This window comes from Theropithecus gelada, chromosome 15, assembly GCF_003255815.1.
Source record: "Theropithecus gelada isolate Dixy chromosome 15, Tgel_1.0, whole genome shotgun sequence".
Taxonomy (NCBI): Eukaryota; Metazoa; Chordata; class Mammalia; order Primates; family Cercopithecidae; genus Theropithecus; species Theropithecus gelada.
Genome location: NC_037683.1, coordinates 27,631,957 through 27,650,843, shown reverse-complemented (window position 1 = coordinate 27,650,843; position 18,887 = coordinate 27,631,957). Strand labels below are relative to the sequence as shown.

Below are 18,887 nucleotides of genomic sequence, written 5' to 3'. Positions count from 1 at the left end.
GGTGGGGCTGAACTCTGAGGTCCCTTCCAGAGACTGTGTGAGTCTTTGAATGGCTTCACACGAACAAAACAGCATTCCTGTCACCTTTCCTCCAGTTTTTTCCATCATACCCACCAGGGAGCTGAGGCAAGGTTGTTTCTGTTGCTATTTCCTTAGGTCAGCTGAGGCTGTCCATTGATGCCCAGGACCGGGTTCTGCTGCTTCACAGTGAGTACGGCTTTGTGCAGGCTCACCAAGGAAGGGGCGGGCCACTCAGCTTCCTGCCTGGGGCTGGGGTCAGGGGGTGGTGGCACCATGAGCCAAGGCTTCTTTTCTCATCCTTGTATAGTGTCCTGCCATGTGTCTATTGATAAAAGCCAGTATTCACCTGGGGCTCTTTCTACAGAGCAGCCCTGGTTCTGCCTTGGATATGTCTGGAGTCCACATGGTAGACCTTTCTCACTGACAGGCTACAGTTGCCCCTGGGTATCTCAATTTCCTTCTTGGCCCCAGTGGAGCAGGGTCACAGAAGAGTTTTCCTATCTTCCCTCCCTTCTTTAATTCCATCTTTTCTTCTTTTCTCTATTTTTCTCATTCATTCGTTTATTCATTGGTTGACATGCAGCATAGTATAATGGCTAAGATCACAGTCTTTGGAGCCAGACCACTATAATTTGAACCCTGGCTCTGATTACTTGCTGAGTGGCCTTGAACAAGCTCAGTTTTCTCATCTGTCAAGTAGTGGTGGTAATAGTATGTATCTTACAGGTTGCTACAAAGATTAATGAGTTACTATTAGTAAAGTGCTTAGAACAGTGCTGAGCTTGTAGTCAATCCTGTACAAGTTTTTGTTACATAAAATAGAAAACTGGCCGGGCTCGGTGGCTCACGTCTGTAAACCCAGCACTTTGGGAGGCCGAGGCGGGTGGATCACGAGGTCAGGGGTTTGTGCCCAGGCCTACGTAGTGGCCAACATAGTAAAACCCCGTCTCTACTAAAAATACAAAAAAATTAGCTGGGCGTGGTGGCAAATGCCTGTAATCCCAGCTACTTCGGAGGCTGAGGCAGGATAATTACTAGAACCTGGGAGGTGGAGGATGCAGTGAACCGAGATCATGCCACTGCGCTCCAGCCTGGGTGACAGTACGAGACTCCCTCTCAAAAAAAAATAAAAACAAAGAAAACCATACATTCCAAAAATAGCGACTGAGCATTAGCTCTGTGCTAGGGGCTGGGAACACCAAGGAGAAGCACCCACCCCTGTCCGGGTGGTGTTGATGGGATGTCAGGAAAGACTTGGCGGAGGGGGTGATAACTACACAGTATCCTGAAGGAGGAATGGGCGTGAGCCAGGCAGAGAGGAGCAGGGAGGGTGTGGCTAGCACTTCATGCACAGGGCTAGCAAGTGCAAAGGCCTGGGGGTCAGAGAGAGCAGGATGCATTTGAAGAGCTGTCTAGCATGGCTGGAGCACAGCACAGGAAGAGTTCATACTCCACCTGTTTGTCTGTCCATGTGTCCATCCTTCCATCCAGCACATAAATAGTTACATGAGTTGCTCTCATGGCCCCCACTGCCAGGACGCTTCTGTTTAGCGCAGAAGGCCCTATCTCTCCAGCCTCCGTGGCTCTTGCTGCTGAAGGTACCCTCCACCGCCAGCTCTATCCAGTTACGTGCATTCCCTTGAATTCATCTTGCTTGCTCCTGCCTCTGTGCCTTTGCACCCGCTGTTCACTGTGCCTGGAATAACCTATCTTTTTTTTTTTTTTTTTTTTTAACTCCTTTTGAAAAATAACTCTCTCTCTGCTCTGATTTTGCAAGAAATATGCCTGCCTTCATCATCATTAAGACTCAGGAAGGAAGGCTCATTTTGCCTTATTATTTCCCCCTCCAGGAATCATCCCCCCGACCCACCTGTCTGGGCTGGGTTTATTGCTTTCTCCTTTGTGTCTTTGTCACAGCCCTGACTACACTGTGCCACCTGTGTCTGGTCTCTCCGTCAGACTGAGAATGCAATGAGGGCAGGGACTGGGTCCGGTTCATTGCCACTGCTGGCCAGAGAGACCCAGGAGGTCACCAGGCCTGGGTCCTGCCCTCAAGAACCACGCCCTTGAGGGAAGGGATGCACACAGGAACAGTAACTAGGATACTGGGCAGAGTAGACTAGTAGGCACTTGGGTCCTCTGGTCCTGGCCATGGGGGGCTCAAAGTGAAGTTCCCAAGGAGCAGTAGAGGGGTGTTCTCTGCCTGCCAGGGCCTGACTCCGGCTGTGCAAACAGTTTTTGCAAAATGCATCTTGGACTCCACCACTCCATTTGTCCTGCACAGTTTGCTTTGGCTTCACCCCAGTCTCAGGCCCTTCATCCCTTCCCGCCAGTCCCCACTCCTTCCTTTGGCTTCCCAGACCTTGCACCTCAGACTACTGGGAGCACTGTCTGAGCTGAACCCTAGGGCTCAATGAAAACCAGACATAAGGCTGGGTGCAGTGGCTCACGCCTGCAATCCCAGCACTTTGGGAGGCTGAGGCGGGTGGATCACCTGAGGTCAGGAGTTTGAGACCAACCTGACTAACATGGAGAAACCCTGTGTCTACTAAAAATACAAAATTAGCCAGGAGTGGTGGCACATGCCTGTAATCCCTGCTACTCGGCAGGCTGAGGCAGGAGAATCATTTGAACCCGGGAGGTGGAGGTTGCAGTGAGCTAAGATGGTGCCATCGCACTCCAGCCTGGGCAACAAGAGGGAAACTCCATCTCAAAACAAAAACAAAAACAAAAAGAAAAGAAAACAAAAACAAACAAAAAAACAGATGTAAAAGGAGATAGAACAGAGGCTCAGGTTCTATCAGGTCTATTGTCTGCTTTCTATAGACCTCAGGCAAATGGTGCTGCTTAGTGTTGGGACCACACTTGCACCCACCCCACACCTCTCCCCTTGCCTTTATTTATTATTATTTTTCTTTAGAAAACATGTTTTGAGCAATTACTTATTTACCAGGCACTCCTCTGAGCGCTTCAGACACATTACCTCATTTAATTGGCACAACTACCATGTGAAGTGCATGTTATTATCACTAATCCATTAAAATGGCAAATTCTGTCCCAGGCAAAGCAACTCACTCTAGCTTATATGGTGAGCAAGCAGTGCAGCTAGATTCATGCCTGGGTCCATCATCCCCTGAGGCCCCAGCTTGTGACGCCTGTGCTGTGCTGTCTGCCAGCCACGGCAAGGCTCACGGCACACCGTGAGTGCCACAGCATGGCTCATGGCACACGGTCAGCGGCCTCTTCATTCCTAGAAGGCAGTCTTGTGTGGTAGAGCACTGGGCTGGGAGTCAAGAGACATGGGTTCCAAATCCAACGGTCATTCCCATTGTTCTGTGATTGTGGGCAAGTTTCTTACTATCTTTGTGCCCACCGAAGCCTCATTTTCCCCATTACATGAGGGGTTGGATTCTATAAACTGTAGTTCTCTTCCAGCTGTAAGATTCAGAGAATTGAATATACTCCATTCATTTGGTGAGTTGAATTGGCAGCATTGGTGAGGGTGCTGCCAGAGCGTGGGAGATGGTGGGAATGGCCTAGACTGGAGCAGGTTAATAGCCATTGGTGGTTATGCAGGTTAAGGGCCTGGTAGTAGGGGTCATAGCCCTGCTACTCAGAGATATGCTTTTCTTTTCAGGTCTCTTTATTTGTGTGGGTGGATATTCCTATGTGTGTCTCTCTTTCTCGCTGTGTGTGTGTATGTTTCCATTCATCCACCCCAATGTCTGAATTCTCTTTTAGTTATAGAAGGTAAAGGCCTGATCAGCAAACAGCCTGGAGCCTGTGATCCGTATGTAAAGGTATGTGGTGGGGCCAGAGGTGGGGAGCGGGATATTGAGGGGTCATGTTACTGGGCTCAGTCCCAAGGTCCCAGCACACCTGTGGGGCTGGTGACCTTTGAGGAGGCAGTTGCCATCTCACTCATCTTGTCAATAGACATTTATTGGGCCCAGTGCTGGAACAGACCCATTCCCTTAGCTTGGCTGGGTCCCTGGCGCTTCCTGCAATAGCCAAAATCTTAAGGGAGATCTTGGTCATCCACATAGGTGGGCACAGTGAGTATATGGATGGCTGAAATCCACAGGCGATCCCAAGCCTTCTTGTGAAAAGCACCGTTTTCATCCACTTTCCCCCCAAACTAGGGGCAGGATGGCCAGATTTGGGCAGTAGAGTGGAGGGAGTGTCTCTGAGAGCTGGAAGATCCTTCTGGGTTGGCTTTTGCTGTAAAGACAGGGTCCTTGCAGGAGTGGGGCTCTACTTTCACTGAGAGCCAAAGGCCAGGAACTTCCTAAAGTGTGGCAGCTGGGGTGCCAGGTGCTGGCACTCAGCGTTCTTCCTGAAGGCTTCAGGCTGATCAGAGGCCCCTGCTGGCAAGGACTTGATCAGGAGCAGGGCTAGAACATCCCTGAGGTGAGAGCATGGATTTGGGGCCTTGGCAGGAGGCTGACCTGGAACCTTTGTGAAGGGAACATTCAGCAGCTGCTGGGAACTTATAAGAGAGGAGGCCTTTCACTTCTGGGGAAACCATTCTGCTTGGGGGAGGAGCAGAGATGATAAAGTTGTACCACAGCTCTGGCTGAGCCGTGGCTGCCTTTTTGGTACCACCCACCATGAGGCCCTGTCCTGGCATCTGCTTCCAATGCCTCTTGCTCTGGGCTCCTTGTTCCAACTTGGAGATGTGCAGAGTCAGCTGCTGAGCTTAGGTGGGCCATGAGATCCGCTAATCATGCTTCCTTTTTTCCAATTCAAGATTTCTTTGATCCCTGAAGATAACAGACTACACCATCAGAAGACGCAGACTGTTCCAGACTGCAGAGACCCAGCTTTCCACGAGCACTTCTTCTTGTAAGAGTCTGGTGCCGCTGGGCCCTAGAGAGGAGAGGGAAGGAGTATTTATCTGGAAACAGCTCTGTTTGCCAAATCTAGAACTAGGTCTATTAAAAAAAAAAAAACAAAAAACACCCACAACAAAACAGTGCCTTCTAAAGGATGTCTTTGTTTTCTCACTCACTCGTGTCCTTGCATCCCTGGCACCGGGCCCAGCCGTGAGGTCCATAGTGATAAGGTATCACTTGGCTGGCTCTCATAACTAAAATGCCCAGCCTGGGTCTGGCAGCCCCTAAAAAGTATAGGCAATTTCCCACTGTGCTTTGGACCAAGCTTTCTCCTTTAGCTGAAGGAATTTTCCAAGCTGAAGGATGTTTTACCTCCCTGCCCCCCTTTTTACTTCAACTTTCTAACCTCTCTGAGCCTTGGCTTCCTTATTTGTAAAATGGGGCTAATAATAGTAGCAACCTCAGAGAGCTGTGGGGTATAAATGGGACAGTATAACATAACACAGAGTACCAGCTATTATTATTTCTTTCCCCAATCTCTAAACTCTGGGGCCAATGGGAAGGTAAGGGACATTTTGTATTTTCCTATTAGTGAAAATTAATAATAATATTTTGTTTTTTTTCTTACTACATAAAGTAATTTTGGTTATGATAGGAAAATAGAAAATATAGATGAGTAAAAAGAAGAAAATAGAAAACACCTATCGCCTTCCTACTCACAGATATGCCCTACTGTATTTCTTTTCAGACCTTTTAATTTGTGTGGGTGTGTATGTTTGCATGTGTGTGTATGTCTGTGTGTGTCTGTTTACAAAAATGGAATTTTTTTTTTGAGACGGACCAGGCTGGAGTGCAGTGGCGCAATCTTGGCTCACTGCAAGCTCCGCCTCCTGGGTTTACGCCATTCTCCTGCCTCAGCCTCTGGAGTAGCTGGGACTACAGGCGCCCGCCACCATGCCCAGCTAATTTTTTTGTATTTTTAGTAGAGACAGGGTTTCACTGTGTTAGCCAGGATGGTTTTGATCTCCTGACCCCATGATCTGCCCGCCTCGGCCTCCCAAAGTGCTGGAATTACAGGCGTGAGCCACCACGCCGGCCCAAAAATGGGATTGTTTTATAATAGCATGTTGTAACCTCCTTTTTATGCTTAACAACCTAATATAAACTGTTTTATGCATGGAGGTACTCATCTCTTACTTTATTTGTAATATAGTTTATTTAACCAGCTGTTGATGTTACTTCCACATTTTTGGAATTATGACTGACTCTATGAGTCAGCCATGGTCTAGAGCTCGGCCCTTACTAACACTCCAATGGTCTGATTGACTTTGCAGTCCTGTCCAAGAGGAGGATGATCAGAAGCGTCTCTTGGTTACTGTGTGGAACAGGGCCAGCCAGTCCAGGTGAGGAGAGCTGCTGAGCTGGAGGGGGACTCTGCTCTGGGCTAGTGGGTGACAGCCAGGTGGCCAGCATACAGCAGGGGTTCGATTAGTGCTTTCTGGATAAATGAGTGTTAGTGGCAATACTAAATTGCAGAGGCTGCCCCTCCTTGAGTCCCCATCACTCCAGGTGTTACCAAGGACTGTGTTATCAATGAGCATGTGCTGAGCATTTGGTATCAAACGAGGCACTGTGCTGATCACTGGGGATGCCGACCAGCCTACACACGAATTTTATTCTCAAGGTGCCCACTATTCAGGTGGGGACACCAGGCACTGCATGGAGAGAAATTACAATGAGAACATGTACATGCTCAGTTCTATAGGACTCTAAGCACCTTGAAAAACAGGCGTATTTCTTTTTTAGTCATCATGGTACCTAGTGCCTAGCACATAGGTGTTTATTAGATATTAGCTGCATGAATAAAAGAATGACATGAGTAATAAAGACCATCAGTATGGGAAGAGGGAGAGTTCACTGTGGTCTGAGATAATCAAGGGAGGCTTCATGGAAAAAGTGGAATTTTGAACTTGGGCACAGATGAAGAATAATACAACTAAAGGTCGGAAATGACGTTCCAGGCAGGGCACAGCATGAGCAAAGGCAATGAGGCAGAAATACTCGCTGTAAGCTCAGGCTGCCATGATGAGACCAGGTGGAGGAGTGTAGAAGTTTTGTGTAGGAGAATCCTAACAGGCTGGTCTTGCAGGCAGTGCAGGACACAGGAGGGCAGAAGTGGCCATTAGTGACGGCAGTTAGAGCGGAGCAGGGGAGGAGTGCTGGGCAGGTGAGCATGATAAGTGGCTGTTAAGTGACAGCAATGGACTGCCATGGCCCACAGTTAGCGGCAGTGGCTCATTTGGCTGGTGCAGCGTAACGAATCTGGGATACCCCATTGTCAGGATCATTTGTGGAGCAATCACATCACTGAATGGTGACTGAAAAGGGGCTTCCGTGAATGAAAATCAGCTCAAGTCAACATCTGAGACCTGGAAAACATTTTTGGGTTCAATGCTCTTTAGTACCCTAAATGTTACTAGCTAATATGATTTTAAAGTCAGGGTGCATTTAATCTACAAAATGAAGGATTTCCTTTTTAATAAAGTATCCACTTTTCATCATAGGGTAGTATAGTATAATAAACCTCATTCATTCATTCATCCATCCATCCATCCAGCTGCCATTTCCTGGGTATCACTGTGGCAACAACATGCTGGGGATGCATGCATAGGGTCAAAGACTTTCCTATTGGATCACTGATGGAGACTTGGAGCTGAGAGTGAGGAGGGGGACATCATGTTAATAACAAGAGCAATGGCTGACTGAGTGCTGACCTAGAGCCAGGGGTTAACAGTGCAGATTAAAAATCTCATTTAATTCTTACAACAACTCTAAGAAGAGTATGGTTTTGTCCTAAGTTTTCAGAAGAGGAAACTAAAGTTTTGAGAGGTTAGGAATTTGCCTAAGGTTATACAGCCAGTTAACAATAGAGCCAAGATGGAATCCAGGCAGTCGGACCCCGGGGTCCTTCCTCTCAACACTGTACTGACTCATGGGTGGACAGGTGAAAGGACAGAAGAAAGAGCCAGTAAAGTAGAGAGGGCAGGGCAAGAGCGGAGTGAGGAGGGATCTGTAAACTCATTGATGTTGCTGGAAGGTTAAGTACAAAGTAGGGACTGGCTAAAGATTAGCTGAAGAGGTTGGTATAAGCCAAGTCAGATGATTCTGTAGATTGTCTTTGGAGTGTGAGGTTTCTCCTAAGGGCCGGTGGTTCTCGATCCTGGATATGCATCAGAATTCCTTGGGATGCTTGTCAGGAACCTGGATTCTCAGGTGCCATGTCAGATTAATTACATCCAACTCTTCATGGGCAGGGCTGAGAAATCTGCATTTAAACATGTTTGCGGGGTGAACCTCCTGCAGCCACTTTGGTGTTTGGGAATGTCTGGCCATTGGGAGATACTGAAGTGTGTCGAGCCAGGGAATGACGGATGCACATTCTAGATCTATTGCGTTGGTAGGTCTTTGGAAGGTTGGGGTGAGAGAGAGGCTTTGGGCTAGGGAGGGGAAAACAGACTCAGGCCATATTTAGGAGATTAAATCAATAGTGTTTAGTGGTGATTTGGCTGTGAGAGCAGTGTGAGAAGTCAAGGGTAACTCCTGGGTGGCTGGTGGTGTCTCCACCTAAGACAGAGTTACTGGAGGTGGAGGTGAGTCAGCTTGGGATATGATGAGATGCAGGTGCTTGGAGGGGAGCCAGGTCAGAGCTGTGAAGGAGGGCTTGTCTTTGCCTACCTGTAACTTGGGAGACAGAGAGATGGGAGCCACAAGCAGGAAGGCAGTGGGTGAAATTCTGAGCAAGTGAGATGTCAAGGAAGAACATCGAGTGCTAAGGATCAAGGGTCTGATCCCTGTCTTTGAAGGGACAGGCCAATGAACGGAAGGTCCTGAAGGAGACAGCAGAGTGTCAGAGAGGCATATGGACACCCAGCAAGCCCTTTGGGTGGAAGCAGACACCAAACTGCTGGAGAAGGAGCCAGTCATGCCCTTCATGGTTTTTGGAAAAGAGAATGAGGCCAGGGAAAGTGAGTCAGCATCATGGGGCAGTGTCTCCACGTGTTGCCTATTTTGGGAAAGTGAGATGCCTTATTAAAGAAAATACAGCCAAGCTCACAGTCACAGTCCCAGCCCGAAGCTCAAGAGGATCAGAGCCTTTGGAGCAGAGGGCCCTGTGAAGCTGTGAGCAGTATGCAGGCTGGCCCGGCCTCCTTGCACTCTCCTCATCCTCTCTCCTTTGTTGATCCATTTCGGAGCAAGAAGGCCTCTGAGCTGGAGGAGGCAGACAGAGTGATTGCAGGAAACTTCGGCTCTGCTGAATGCTCTCAAATCAAATTGTGCCTCTCCGAAGGACGGACATTCAACTTATCAACATGAAAGACAGTTGTGGAAGGAAGGAAACAAACATTTACGGAATTCTTCTCTGTGCCAAGCACTTTACATACATTACCTCATTTTATCCTCATCATGATCCTGAGAGGTAGGAATTATTATTGCCCCTCTCTTTAGAGAAGAGGAAACTGAGGCTTATGAAAGCCGAGGCACTTGCTTGAGGTTATGTAACAGACATTAAGCACATGGCACACATTATGCAATTTAACCCTCACAACACCATAAGAGGTAGGTATTATTATTACTGTTCTTTTATAGGTGAGGAAACAGGCACAGGGGCGTTAGGTAACTTGCCTAAGGTAACACAGATAGGGTGCCATGAAAACAAGATGTAAATGCAGGCAAGCTGACGCCAAGCCCAGGTTCTTGTAGCCACATTACAGTACACTTGACCATCTCACATGGATGATAAATGACTCCAGAGCATACTCTTTCTGTGTCAGTATGCTTGCTCCTCAGGACTCAGGCTGCTTCTCATTGCATTTATAGTGTAGTTTCATTGACTGATTGTTTGATTGATTGAGACAGGATCTCACTCTGTCACCTAGGCTAGAGTGCAGTGGTATGATTAGAGCTTACTGCTGCCTCAAACTCCTGGGCTCAAATGATCCTCCAGCCTCAGCCTCCTGAGTAGCTGGGACTACAGGTGCATGTCACCACACCCAGCTAATTAAATTTTTTTTGCTTTTGTGGAGACGGTGCCTAGCTATGTTGCCCAGGCTGGTCTCCAACTCCTGGCTGCAAGTGCTCCTCCTGCCTCAGCCTCCCAAAGTGCTAGGATTACAGACATGAGCTACTGCAGAATTTATAGTGGAGTTTTATATAAATTATTCAGCCAAATGTGTGGTGGTCACCTTTTGAAACTGATAGGAGATAACAGGAAAGCGTCTGTTTCGCTAATTCTCACTATCCTTCCGGGGATGGCTGTGAACTTGTATTAGAGAACAAGATGATCTACAAAGAAGTTCTGGGGAGGGCCAGATGATTTTAGTTCATCATGGTGATCACAGTGGGAACTGAGGAGAACCAGGCCTCAGCACAGTCGATTTTGGCTTAGCTTTGACTAGCTGTGTGACCACGGGTCAGTCCCTTTCCCATGCTGAGCCTCAATTTCCTTGTCTGTAAAATGCAGTGATCACTAATGTTTCTTTCAGCTTCAAGGTTCTGTGAGCTTTTTTATAGGCTCTTTCAAATGCATGCAGAGGTACAAAGTATCATATAATAAACCCTCATATACTCATAGCACAGTTTCATCAATTATCAATATATGGCCAATCTTATTTCATTTACACCCATCCACTTTCCCCTTCTCCAGTGAATTATTTTAAAGCAAATTTAATTATTTTAAAACCTCATCTCATCAGTATATATTTCTAAAAGATGGCTTTAAAAAATAATCATGATGACATTATCACACTTAAAAATTAATAGTAATTCCTCAATATGCCATTGAATATGGAACTCAGCTATTTAAAAATTCTGTTTGATAATACGGCGAAAGCCAAATTGAAGCTTCTAGTATTAATTGTAGCATTTTCAGAATTTGTGGCCAGGGAACAGACTTGGAGAGAATTATAATGTTATGTACTAAGGTAAAAAATGCATATATGTATTATATTTATACCTCCAAAGATTATCTTCAATATATATTACATATTATTATAAATTATATAAAATATAAAATATAACTTAATTATAATTGTATATTGGTATATATAATTATATATAACTTAATTATAATTATATATTGATATATAATTATATATAAATTATAATTATATATTGGTATATATAATTATATATAACTTAATTATAATTATATATTGTATAAAATTATATATAATATACAATTCTTTATATATTATTATATTATAAAATTAAAGAACATTAATTATATATATAATTAAAGAACATTATATATATGTAATTAAAGGACATAATCTTTTTTTTAAGTAATTTTTCTTTTTGAGACGGAGTTTCACTCTTGTGCATGATCTCAGCTCACTGCAACCTCTGTCTCCCAAGTTCTAGCGATTCTCCTGCCTCAGCCTCCCAAGTAGCTGGGACTACAGGTGCACGCCACCATGCCTGGCTGATTTTTGTGTTTTTAGTAGAGATGGGGTTTCACCATGTTGGCCAGGCTGGTCTCGAACTCCTGACCTCAGGTGATCCACCTGCCTTGGCCTCCCAAAGTGCTAGGATTACAGGCATGAGCCACCATGCCCAGCCAAGGACATAATCTTTTTTTTTTTTTTTTTGAGATGAAGTCTCTCTCTGTTACCCAGGCTGGAGTGGAATGGCGTGATCTTACCTCGCTGAAACCTCTACCTCCTGGATTCAAGGGATTCTTCTGCCTCAGCCTCCCGAGTAGCTGGGATTACAGGCGCATGCCACCACGCCCGGCTGATTTTGTATTTTTAGTAGAGACAGGGTTTCACCATGTTGGCCAGGCTGATCTCAAACTCCTGACCTCAAGTGATCTGCCTGCCTTGGCCTCCCAAAGTGCTGGGATTACAGGCATGAGCCACCACGCCTGGTCAGGGCATAATCTTTTATACTAATAGTAGCTACATTTAAGGAGATTCTGCTTGTGATTTGCCCTGCACTGTCCCAGGCACTGTAAGTGTACACTGTCCTTTAATCTGTTTTTTTTTTTTTTTTTTTTTTTTTTTTTTTTGAGACGGAGTCTTGCTCTGTAGCCCGGGCTGGAGTGCAGTGGCCGGATCTCAGCTCACTGCAAGCTCCACCTCCCGGGTTTACGTCATTCTCCTGGCTCAGCCTCCGGAGTAGCTGGGACTACAGGCGCCCGCCACCTCGCCCGGCTAGTTTTTTGTATTTTTAGTAGAGACGGGGTTTCACCATGTTAGCCAGGATGGTCTCGATCTCCTGACCTCGTGATCCACCCGTCTCGGCCTCCCAAAGTGCTGGGATTACAGGCTTGAGCCACCGCGCCCAGCCTAATCTGTTTTTTAAATGAGATTTCAGTGCCAAGTACAGTGGCCTAATGTTAGAAAGCTTGTGACCAGCAATGGGTACTGAGCTTAAGGAAAAAGTGAATGGAAAAATCTAAGTTCAATTTAAGTCATCAAATTCAAAATCAATTAGGATTAAATGGTATAACCCTATAAGAGAAATAGTTTACCTGAGAGGGAGAACTAAAGTGCCTTTCCTCAAAAAATAATAGATTTTTTCATCTTGTAATGAGTCTGCAACCCTATGCTCAAAAGTAAACTGAATACTATTCCCCATATGTGCTGCATGAAGTTACTTCTAAGCCTTTATGCTGGCTGTTCCCTCTGCCCAAAATGCTCTTCATTCTCTCTGGCTCAATTCATAGGTCTTCTTCCAGCCTCTCAGCCCGAAGCTACCTCTTGTGTTCCTGAACCTTCAGAATATGTTGCCTGCACTGTTCATCTGTCAATCTCACCCTGTCTTGTGACATCCCCTGTATTGCTGTCTTGAACTGCTATTTAAATTCCTGGATGTTTGTTTTGTTTCCTTAACACTGTGGCCCCTTGCCCAGTACCTGCCAACCATGGGCGTGATAGGTTCATCCATTTGTCAAGCCTTCACTAAGTGCACCAAGCCCAGAGCTGAGGGATTGGTAGTCAGAATTAACCAAGGCTTGGTTCTGGAGACTTTGCATCTAGTGAGAGTTCAGGCACTCCTCAGGGTGAGTGCTAGTTCCCAAGTTAATAAACTGACTGCTGTATTGTCATATACTTAGGTTGCTTTAAAAGAAGTCTTTCTTCCTCCAAAGATTTTTCAAAAGCAGGCGTAAGAAATAGCTAATTGAAGAACACTTAGAGAGAGGTTCCTGCTTATGGACGTTAATTGTGGCAATTTACCCTGCCTGAGTTATGGTGAAATCATAGGAGGCCCCTTAGCAGGAAGTAAAACTCAAGGGAGGCTATTAACCATTTAACATTCTCTAAACAACAGGGAATGAAAATTTCACTTAGTGAAGAGCAGAGAGAGGCTGCCGAGCTAATGCATTGGCCTGGAGACTTCGAAAGTTTCAGCCCTACCCAGTAGGAAAGAAGTATACAGCAGAGTTGTGTGGGCACCTGGATAGCAGCTGGATTTCTCTCAAATGTGTGACAAATAAAATGAAATCGGTTTGAGGACTTTGGCAAAGTCTTGCCAAGGCTTTTCTGGAATGGCAGCTCAGATTAATGTCAGCTGTTTATGATAGTCACTGCAACTGCCTCCTATTGGTGCTGACTTGGCTACTTCCCAAGAGGGAGGAGTATTTGTTTTTGGTGGTGGGCTGGGGAGGTGGATATGGAAGGGTCGTTTTATTGGGGTGAACGCATTGTCCCTTTTGAACAGGTTATTAATAAAGCCTTGGATGATGAGAGAGGCAAGGAAGAAAAGAGCAGGTGGAGCCAAGGCTGGAGGAACTGGGAGCAGGAGGAGTGATGAACTGAGAGCAGCTGTTAAGAGACAGCCAGAAGCAGGGGCCTCAGCCCTGGGCCATGGGGCAGAGCATGGGTTTGCAGGCAGGTGGACCAGGTTTGAGGAACAATCCCCTGGCATCCTGCCTCCCCATCCCTCGCTTGACTTGGCTGCCTTTGAGAAGCTAGTTTTGTTTTGCTTAGGACTGTCAGGTGGTAAGCTGCCACCCTTTCCGGAGAATCTGAACAATATGTCTTTATCAAGACCTTCTAGATCACTGGTCTTTGACTGGGGCAGGTGTAAGTGGGTGTTTGGCAGGATCCACTGGAAAGCTTTCTCCAGGCTCCCATGCTTAAACCCCACCTTGGACCAACTAGTTTTGGGTGCTCAGGAAGAAGTCCTGAGCCATATACCTCAGACAGGCTGTTCAGGTGGATTTGTGGTACGCTTCTGGCTAGAACCACTGCTCTAGCAGTGGTTTCCCTTAGACCAGGTTCTGGAAAATGCATCTCTAGGGAGTTTACTACCTATCCTGCAGCCTGTTCCATCTTTGGCTTTGATATTGTGCCTTCCATAGGACATGCCAAATCTCTCAGCTATATGGGTCCTCCAGCTATTGAAGCCAGCCTCCAGGGTTATGCTCCAGCCTAAATATCCATGATGTTTCTTGATTGATAGTTATTAAACCAACCTGTGAGGGAGTCCAAGTTGAGAATGGGGTAAGAGAGAGGAGAACAGAAAGATAACATTAAAAAAAACCCTACTGTCAGGATAAAACAGGTTGTGGCACAATAAAAGTCCTTAAAAGTAGACTGATACTGTCTTTTTTTTTTCCTGATTACAGAAAGGGTACTTGTTCCGTATGAAAACAGTGAAAACCCATAAAAGAAAATTAAACCCCTAGTAATCCCATCTACCAGATATAACCATTGTTAGTATTTTTGTGGGTATCTTTCTCATTAAACTCACATTACTCATTAAATTTACAGCTTTGTAAACTTCCTTTTCTCTAACAATAGCAAGATATTTTTGGACTTTATTAATATTAATCGATGTTATCATTATTTTTTTGAGACAGGGTCTCGCTGTGTCGCAGCAACTGCCTCCTGTTAGTGCTGACTTGGCCACTTCCCAAGAGGGAGGAACAGTAACACACAATCACAGCTCACTGCAGCTTTGACCTCCCAGGCTCAAGTGATCCTCCTACCTCAGCCTCCTCAGTAGCTGGGGCTACAGGCTCATGCCACCATGCCCTGCTATTTTAACAATTTTTTGTAGAGATGGTGTCTCCCTATGTTGTCCAGGCTGGTCTCAAACTCCTGGGCTCAAGTGATGCCTTCCAAAGTGCTGGATTACAGGTGTGAGCCACTCCACCCAGCCCATGCCATCATTATTAAAAGCTGCCAAATCTTAGTCCCTGGTTATTGGACATTGAGCCTCAACGATGGACATTCTTCAGGAACTCTGAATTCTTCTTCTTCTCCTTCTCCTTCTCCTCCTCCTCCTCTTCCTCCTCCTCCTCCTCCTCCTTCTTCTTTCTTCTTTCTTCTTCTTTCTTCTTCCCTGATTATTGGACATTGAGCCTCAATGGTGGACATTCTTCAGGAACTCTGAATTCTTCTTTCTTCTTCTTTTCTTTTCTTTTCTTTTTTTTTTTTTTTTTGAGACGAAGTCTTGGCTCTGTCACCCAGGCTGCAACCTCCACCTCCTGGTTTCAAGTGATTCTCCTGCCTCAGTCTCCTGAGTAGCTAGGATTACAAGCATGCACCACCATGTAGTGCTATTTTTGTATTTTTAGTAGAGATAGGGTTTCGCCATGTTGGCCAGGCTGGTCTCAAACTCCTGACCTAAAGTGATCTGCCTGCCTATGTCTCCCAAAGTGCTGGCATTACAGGCATGAGCCACCGTGCCCAGCTGTGAATTCTTTTTAACCAAGAAGATTGAACTTAGCCCCTTGCCATAGTCTGACATCCCCATGAAGCGTGACCCTGGCCCATGCCTATCTGCCCTGCTGGTGGCCAGGTCAGATTGGTCTCAGCAGCTTTTGTGTCAGGTTGGTTTGGATCTTGATGTGTAGCCATCTAAGAACTGCTCAGCTCCTTCCTGGATCTGAGACAAAACTTCTTGAGCTTGAGGTCCCATAACTGTTCTCCACTGAGCATCACCAACTGATATGGGCAAGGAGGTTCCCTCTGGGGACCAGCTCTTCAGATCTACCCAGCACCAGAACAGTTAAAACTCGTGAAGTACCTCTGAGCTTTTGTGTTTGGTAGAGGGAGTGTTGAACTTGTCCTATGACCTTGGGAAAGGGACCAACTCTGAGTCTCCATTTTTCCCTCTGTAAAATGGAGATAATAGCTCCTCTCTAGCCTGCCTCACAGAGTCAGAAGGATCAAACGTGATGATGCGGGTAAAGTGCTTTGTAAACCGCAGTGCATCAGGCAAACCCATGCTATACTTGATAATGGACCTCCCAGTAGAGCCCAACAAAAAGTACTGACTCAAGCCTCAATTGTTCTCCCAGACAGAGTGGACTCATTGGCTGCATGAGCTTTGGGGTGAAGTCTCTCCTGACTCCGGAGAAGGTGGGTCCTAAGGACGTTTCTGTCAGGATCATCCCAACTGGACCGGGCCGGTACAGGCAGGGTTTCTCTGTCAGCCCTTGATTAAGGCTTCTCTCTGTGAGATGGTGCCCCACTGAGACAGTTGCCCGGTGGGGTGGCCTGCATAGCAGCACTGTGTTTGTTACCTGCCTAGCTGAGAGTCTGGGTCCCCTTCTTGGTTTGTCTTGCCAGAGAGCAGTTGTTAGGCAGCCCCAAATCTTCCCAGGAGGCTCTGAGTCTGGTGTCTGCTGTTGAAGATACTGGCAGATCCTTTGGGGCCCAGAGCACTCCTGGGCCTGCCCCAGAAGATGAAGGCCAGGTGCGCCCATGGTCCGTACCAGGGGTCCTCTTCTTGTGTCTACCAGGCCTGATATTTCTGGGCCTAACAGGTGCTCAAGGATGGAGTGAGCAGCACCATCCTCTGTGGAACTTTCCTTCAGGCTGGAGGAGGACTCTTTGGGACCCAAGACTCCTTGCTCTGGGTCACCGGTCCCTTATCAATTTCTATGCTGCACTGGACCCCTGGAACTGGAAGGTGGAGGGTGGGGGGCACTCCTTTTGCACATCCCTGGAAATGTCCTGGTGGCCTGTGGCATGACCTGCCACGCAGATTTGTGTCCTGGGGTGGGTGGCTGAGGAACCTTTATCCTGCTTGTGAGTCCTAAAGAGCCTCTCTCTCTCTCTCTTTTTTTTTTTTTTTTTTTTTTTGAGATGGAGTCTCACTCTGTTGCCCAGGCTGGAGTGCAGTGGTGTGATCTTGGCTCGCTGCAACCTCTGCCTCCCAGGTTCAAGCAATTCTCCTGCCTCAGCCTCCTGAGTAGCTGGGATTATAGGTGCCTGCCACCATGCCTGGCTAATTTTTGTATTTTTAGTAGAGACAGGGTTTCACCATGTTGGCCAGGCTGATCGCCAACTGCTGACCTCAGATGATCCACCCGTTTCGGCCTCCCAAAGTGCTGGTCTAGAGCTTCTCTTGACTGCAGCCTTGGCTTCGTTCTCCTGGAAAAGATGTTCCCCCTGGAGACTGCTCAGGAGCCACAGGATGCCTTTTGGCCTCTCCATCCCTCTTTCACTCCTTCACTTCTGTTCTGTCAACAAATATGGCTCCTACTGTATACCAGGCATAGTGCAAGGCACATCAAAGAGCCTGTGCACGACTTAGTGGGGGAGACAGGCAAGTAGATGGTTGTCCTCCAGGGATAAGAGGCTGTGGGAATTCGGCAGAGGGGAGAGCCAGCTCTGCCCTGAGCATCATGGAAGGCTTCCTGGAGGTACAGGTGTGGCAGCCCAGGGGCAGGAAGGCTGGAGAGTCTTTCTCTCCTGTGGGAGGGTGTCCAGTGGCTACTTTTGGAGGGGGATTGGTGGCTGCCTGACCTGTGCCTCTGCCTCCTGTGTCTGAGTGTGTCATTCCTTCTCTCGTGACAGGAGATCAGTGGTTGGTACTACCTCCTAGGGGAGCACCTGGGCCGGACCAAGCACCTGAAGGTAGCCAGGCGGCGACTGCGGCCGCTGAGAGGTACCTGCACACCCCCTTCAGTTTCCCTTCCCAGGACCTGCCCCCTCCCTCCTTTCCTGCATAGTGGCATCAGTTCTGATATTTGGTGGCCCCTGCCACCCAGGCTGCTATTAGCCTGCTGGGTGCAGGGACTTCTCCGGAGCACCTGCTAGAGTGCACGCTGCAGGCAGCCTCTTGCCCATGTCTCCACTGCTTGTCTGGTTGGACTTTCATTGGAGAGGCTATGGCCTGACCCCATGTAATTTAGCTCCCTTGCTTGTGGGGTACTTTATGCTTCCCCAATGGCTCCTTCCCAGCTCCATGTCTCAGGGATCCCCCAGGTTGCCTTGCTCACCTTGGGATACCCACCTCTACAGACAGGGCATTTAGGTCCTGGCATGATCCCTGAGGCTCAAAACACGGATTTCATGGCCCTTTTCTATGTTCTGCCTTTCCCACATGCAGCCCTGGCTCCTGAGTCCTTGTCTGGATCGAGCCTCAGGTGTCCCCACATCCTGAGGCCAGGAGTGGTCCTGGGCAAACCCATGGGCCTGTTTCCCAGCACTGTCCTCTGGGTGGTCTGAGGAGGGGAGCCTTCTATGCCACCAGGCGTTTTCTGATTCTGTTCTGTTGCCTTCCAGACCCACTGTTGAGAATGCCAGGAGGTGGGGACGCTGAGAATGGGAAGAAACTAAAGGTAGGTGGGGACAAGCTAGGGCATTGCTCCAGAGGCTGGATCTCCTCCTTGTCAGCCCCTGGGCCCAGGAAACCCCTAAAGGGGTAGCATTTGGTGCTTGAAACTCAGCAAGTCATGCACTTGGAAGGAATGATTTCTTGACTTTCCTGAGATGTATTACAGGAAATAAATGCTCTTCTTGGGGTATCCATGATTGTGGCAGGGGTGGGGAAAGGGCCAGGCACCCACCTCTGGAAATGCAAGCATCTGGATCTTACTAACTTTGGGCCTCTAGAAACCGAGTCCTCCCCTTCCCACAGGACTTCTTGGCCCCCTGCTTCCCCTGGGACTGAGGCTGAATCACCCTTTCAGGTTAGACCTGCTTGATGTCAGGGGGCAGCTGTGATTCTGAACCTGAGACCAAGGGGTTCTCACTCTATTAGGGCTTAAAGTCTGGAAAGGAGCCTTTT

The 18,887-nt window shown here is 47.3% G+C and overlaps 2 protein-coding genes across 2 annotated transcripts in view; both read left to right on the top strand.

Annotated features, from left to right (window-relative positions):
• Positions 1–18,887, top strand: part of LOC112607668 (heterogeneous nuclear ribonucleoprotein A1) — a 42,873-nt gene that overhangs the window by 21,009 nt on the left and 2,977 nt on the right. Inside the window, exon 3 of the transcript XR_003115898.1 lies at positions 12,869–12,873. The gene's annotated coding sequence lies outside the window, so the exon portion shown is untranslated. The remainder of the gene's footprint in view (positions 1–12,868; positions 12,874–18,887) is intronic.
• RGS3 (regulator of G protein signaling 3) overlaps positions 178–18,887 on the top strand; it is a 115,546-nt gene continuing 96,836 nt past the window's right edge. The window contains 8 exon segments of the mRNA XM_025358832.1: positions 178–207; positions 3,659–3,711; positions 3,713–3,821; positions 4,772–4,866; positions 6,191–6,259; positions 16,168–16,228; positions 17,672–17,762; positions 18,383–18,438. Of these exon segments, the coding sequence (XP_025214617.1) occupies positions 178–207; positions 3,659–3,711; positions 3,713–3,821; positions 4,772–4,866; positions 6,191–6,259; positions 16,168–16,228; positions 17,672–17,762; positions 18,383–18,438 (564 nt within the window).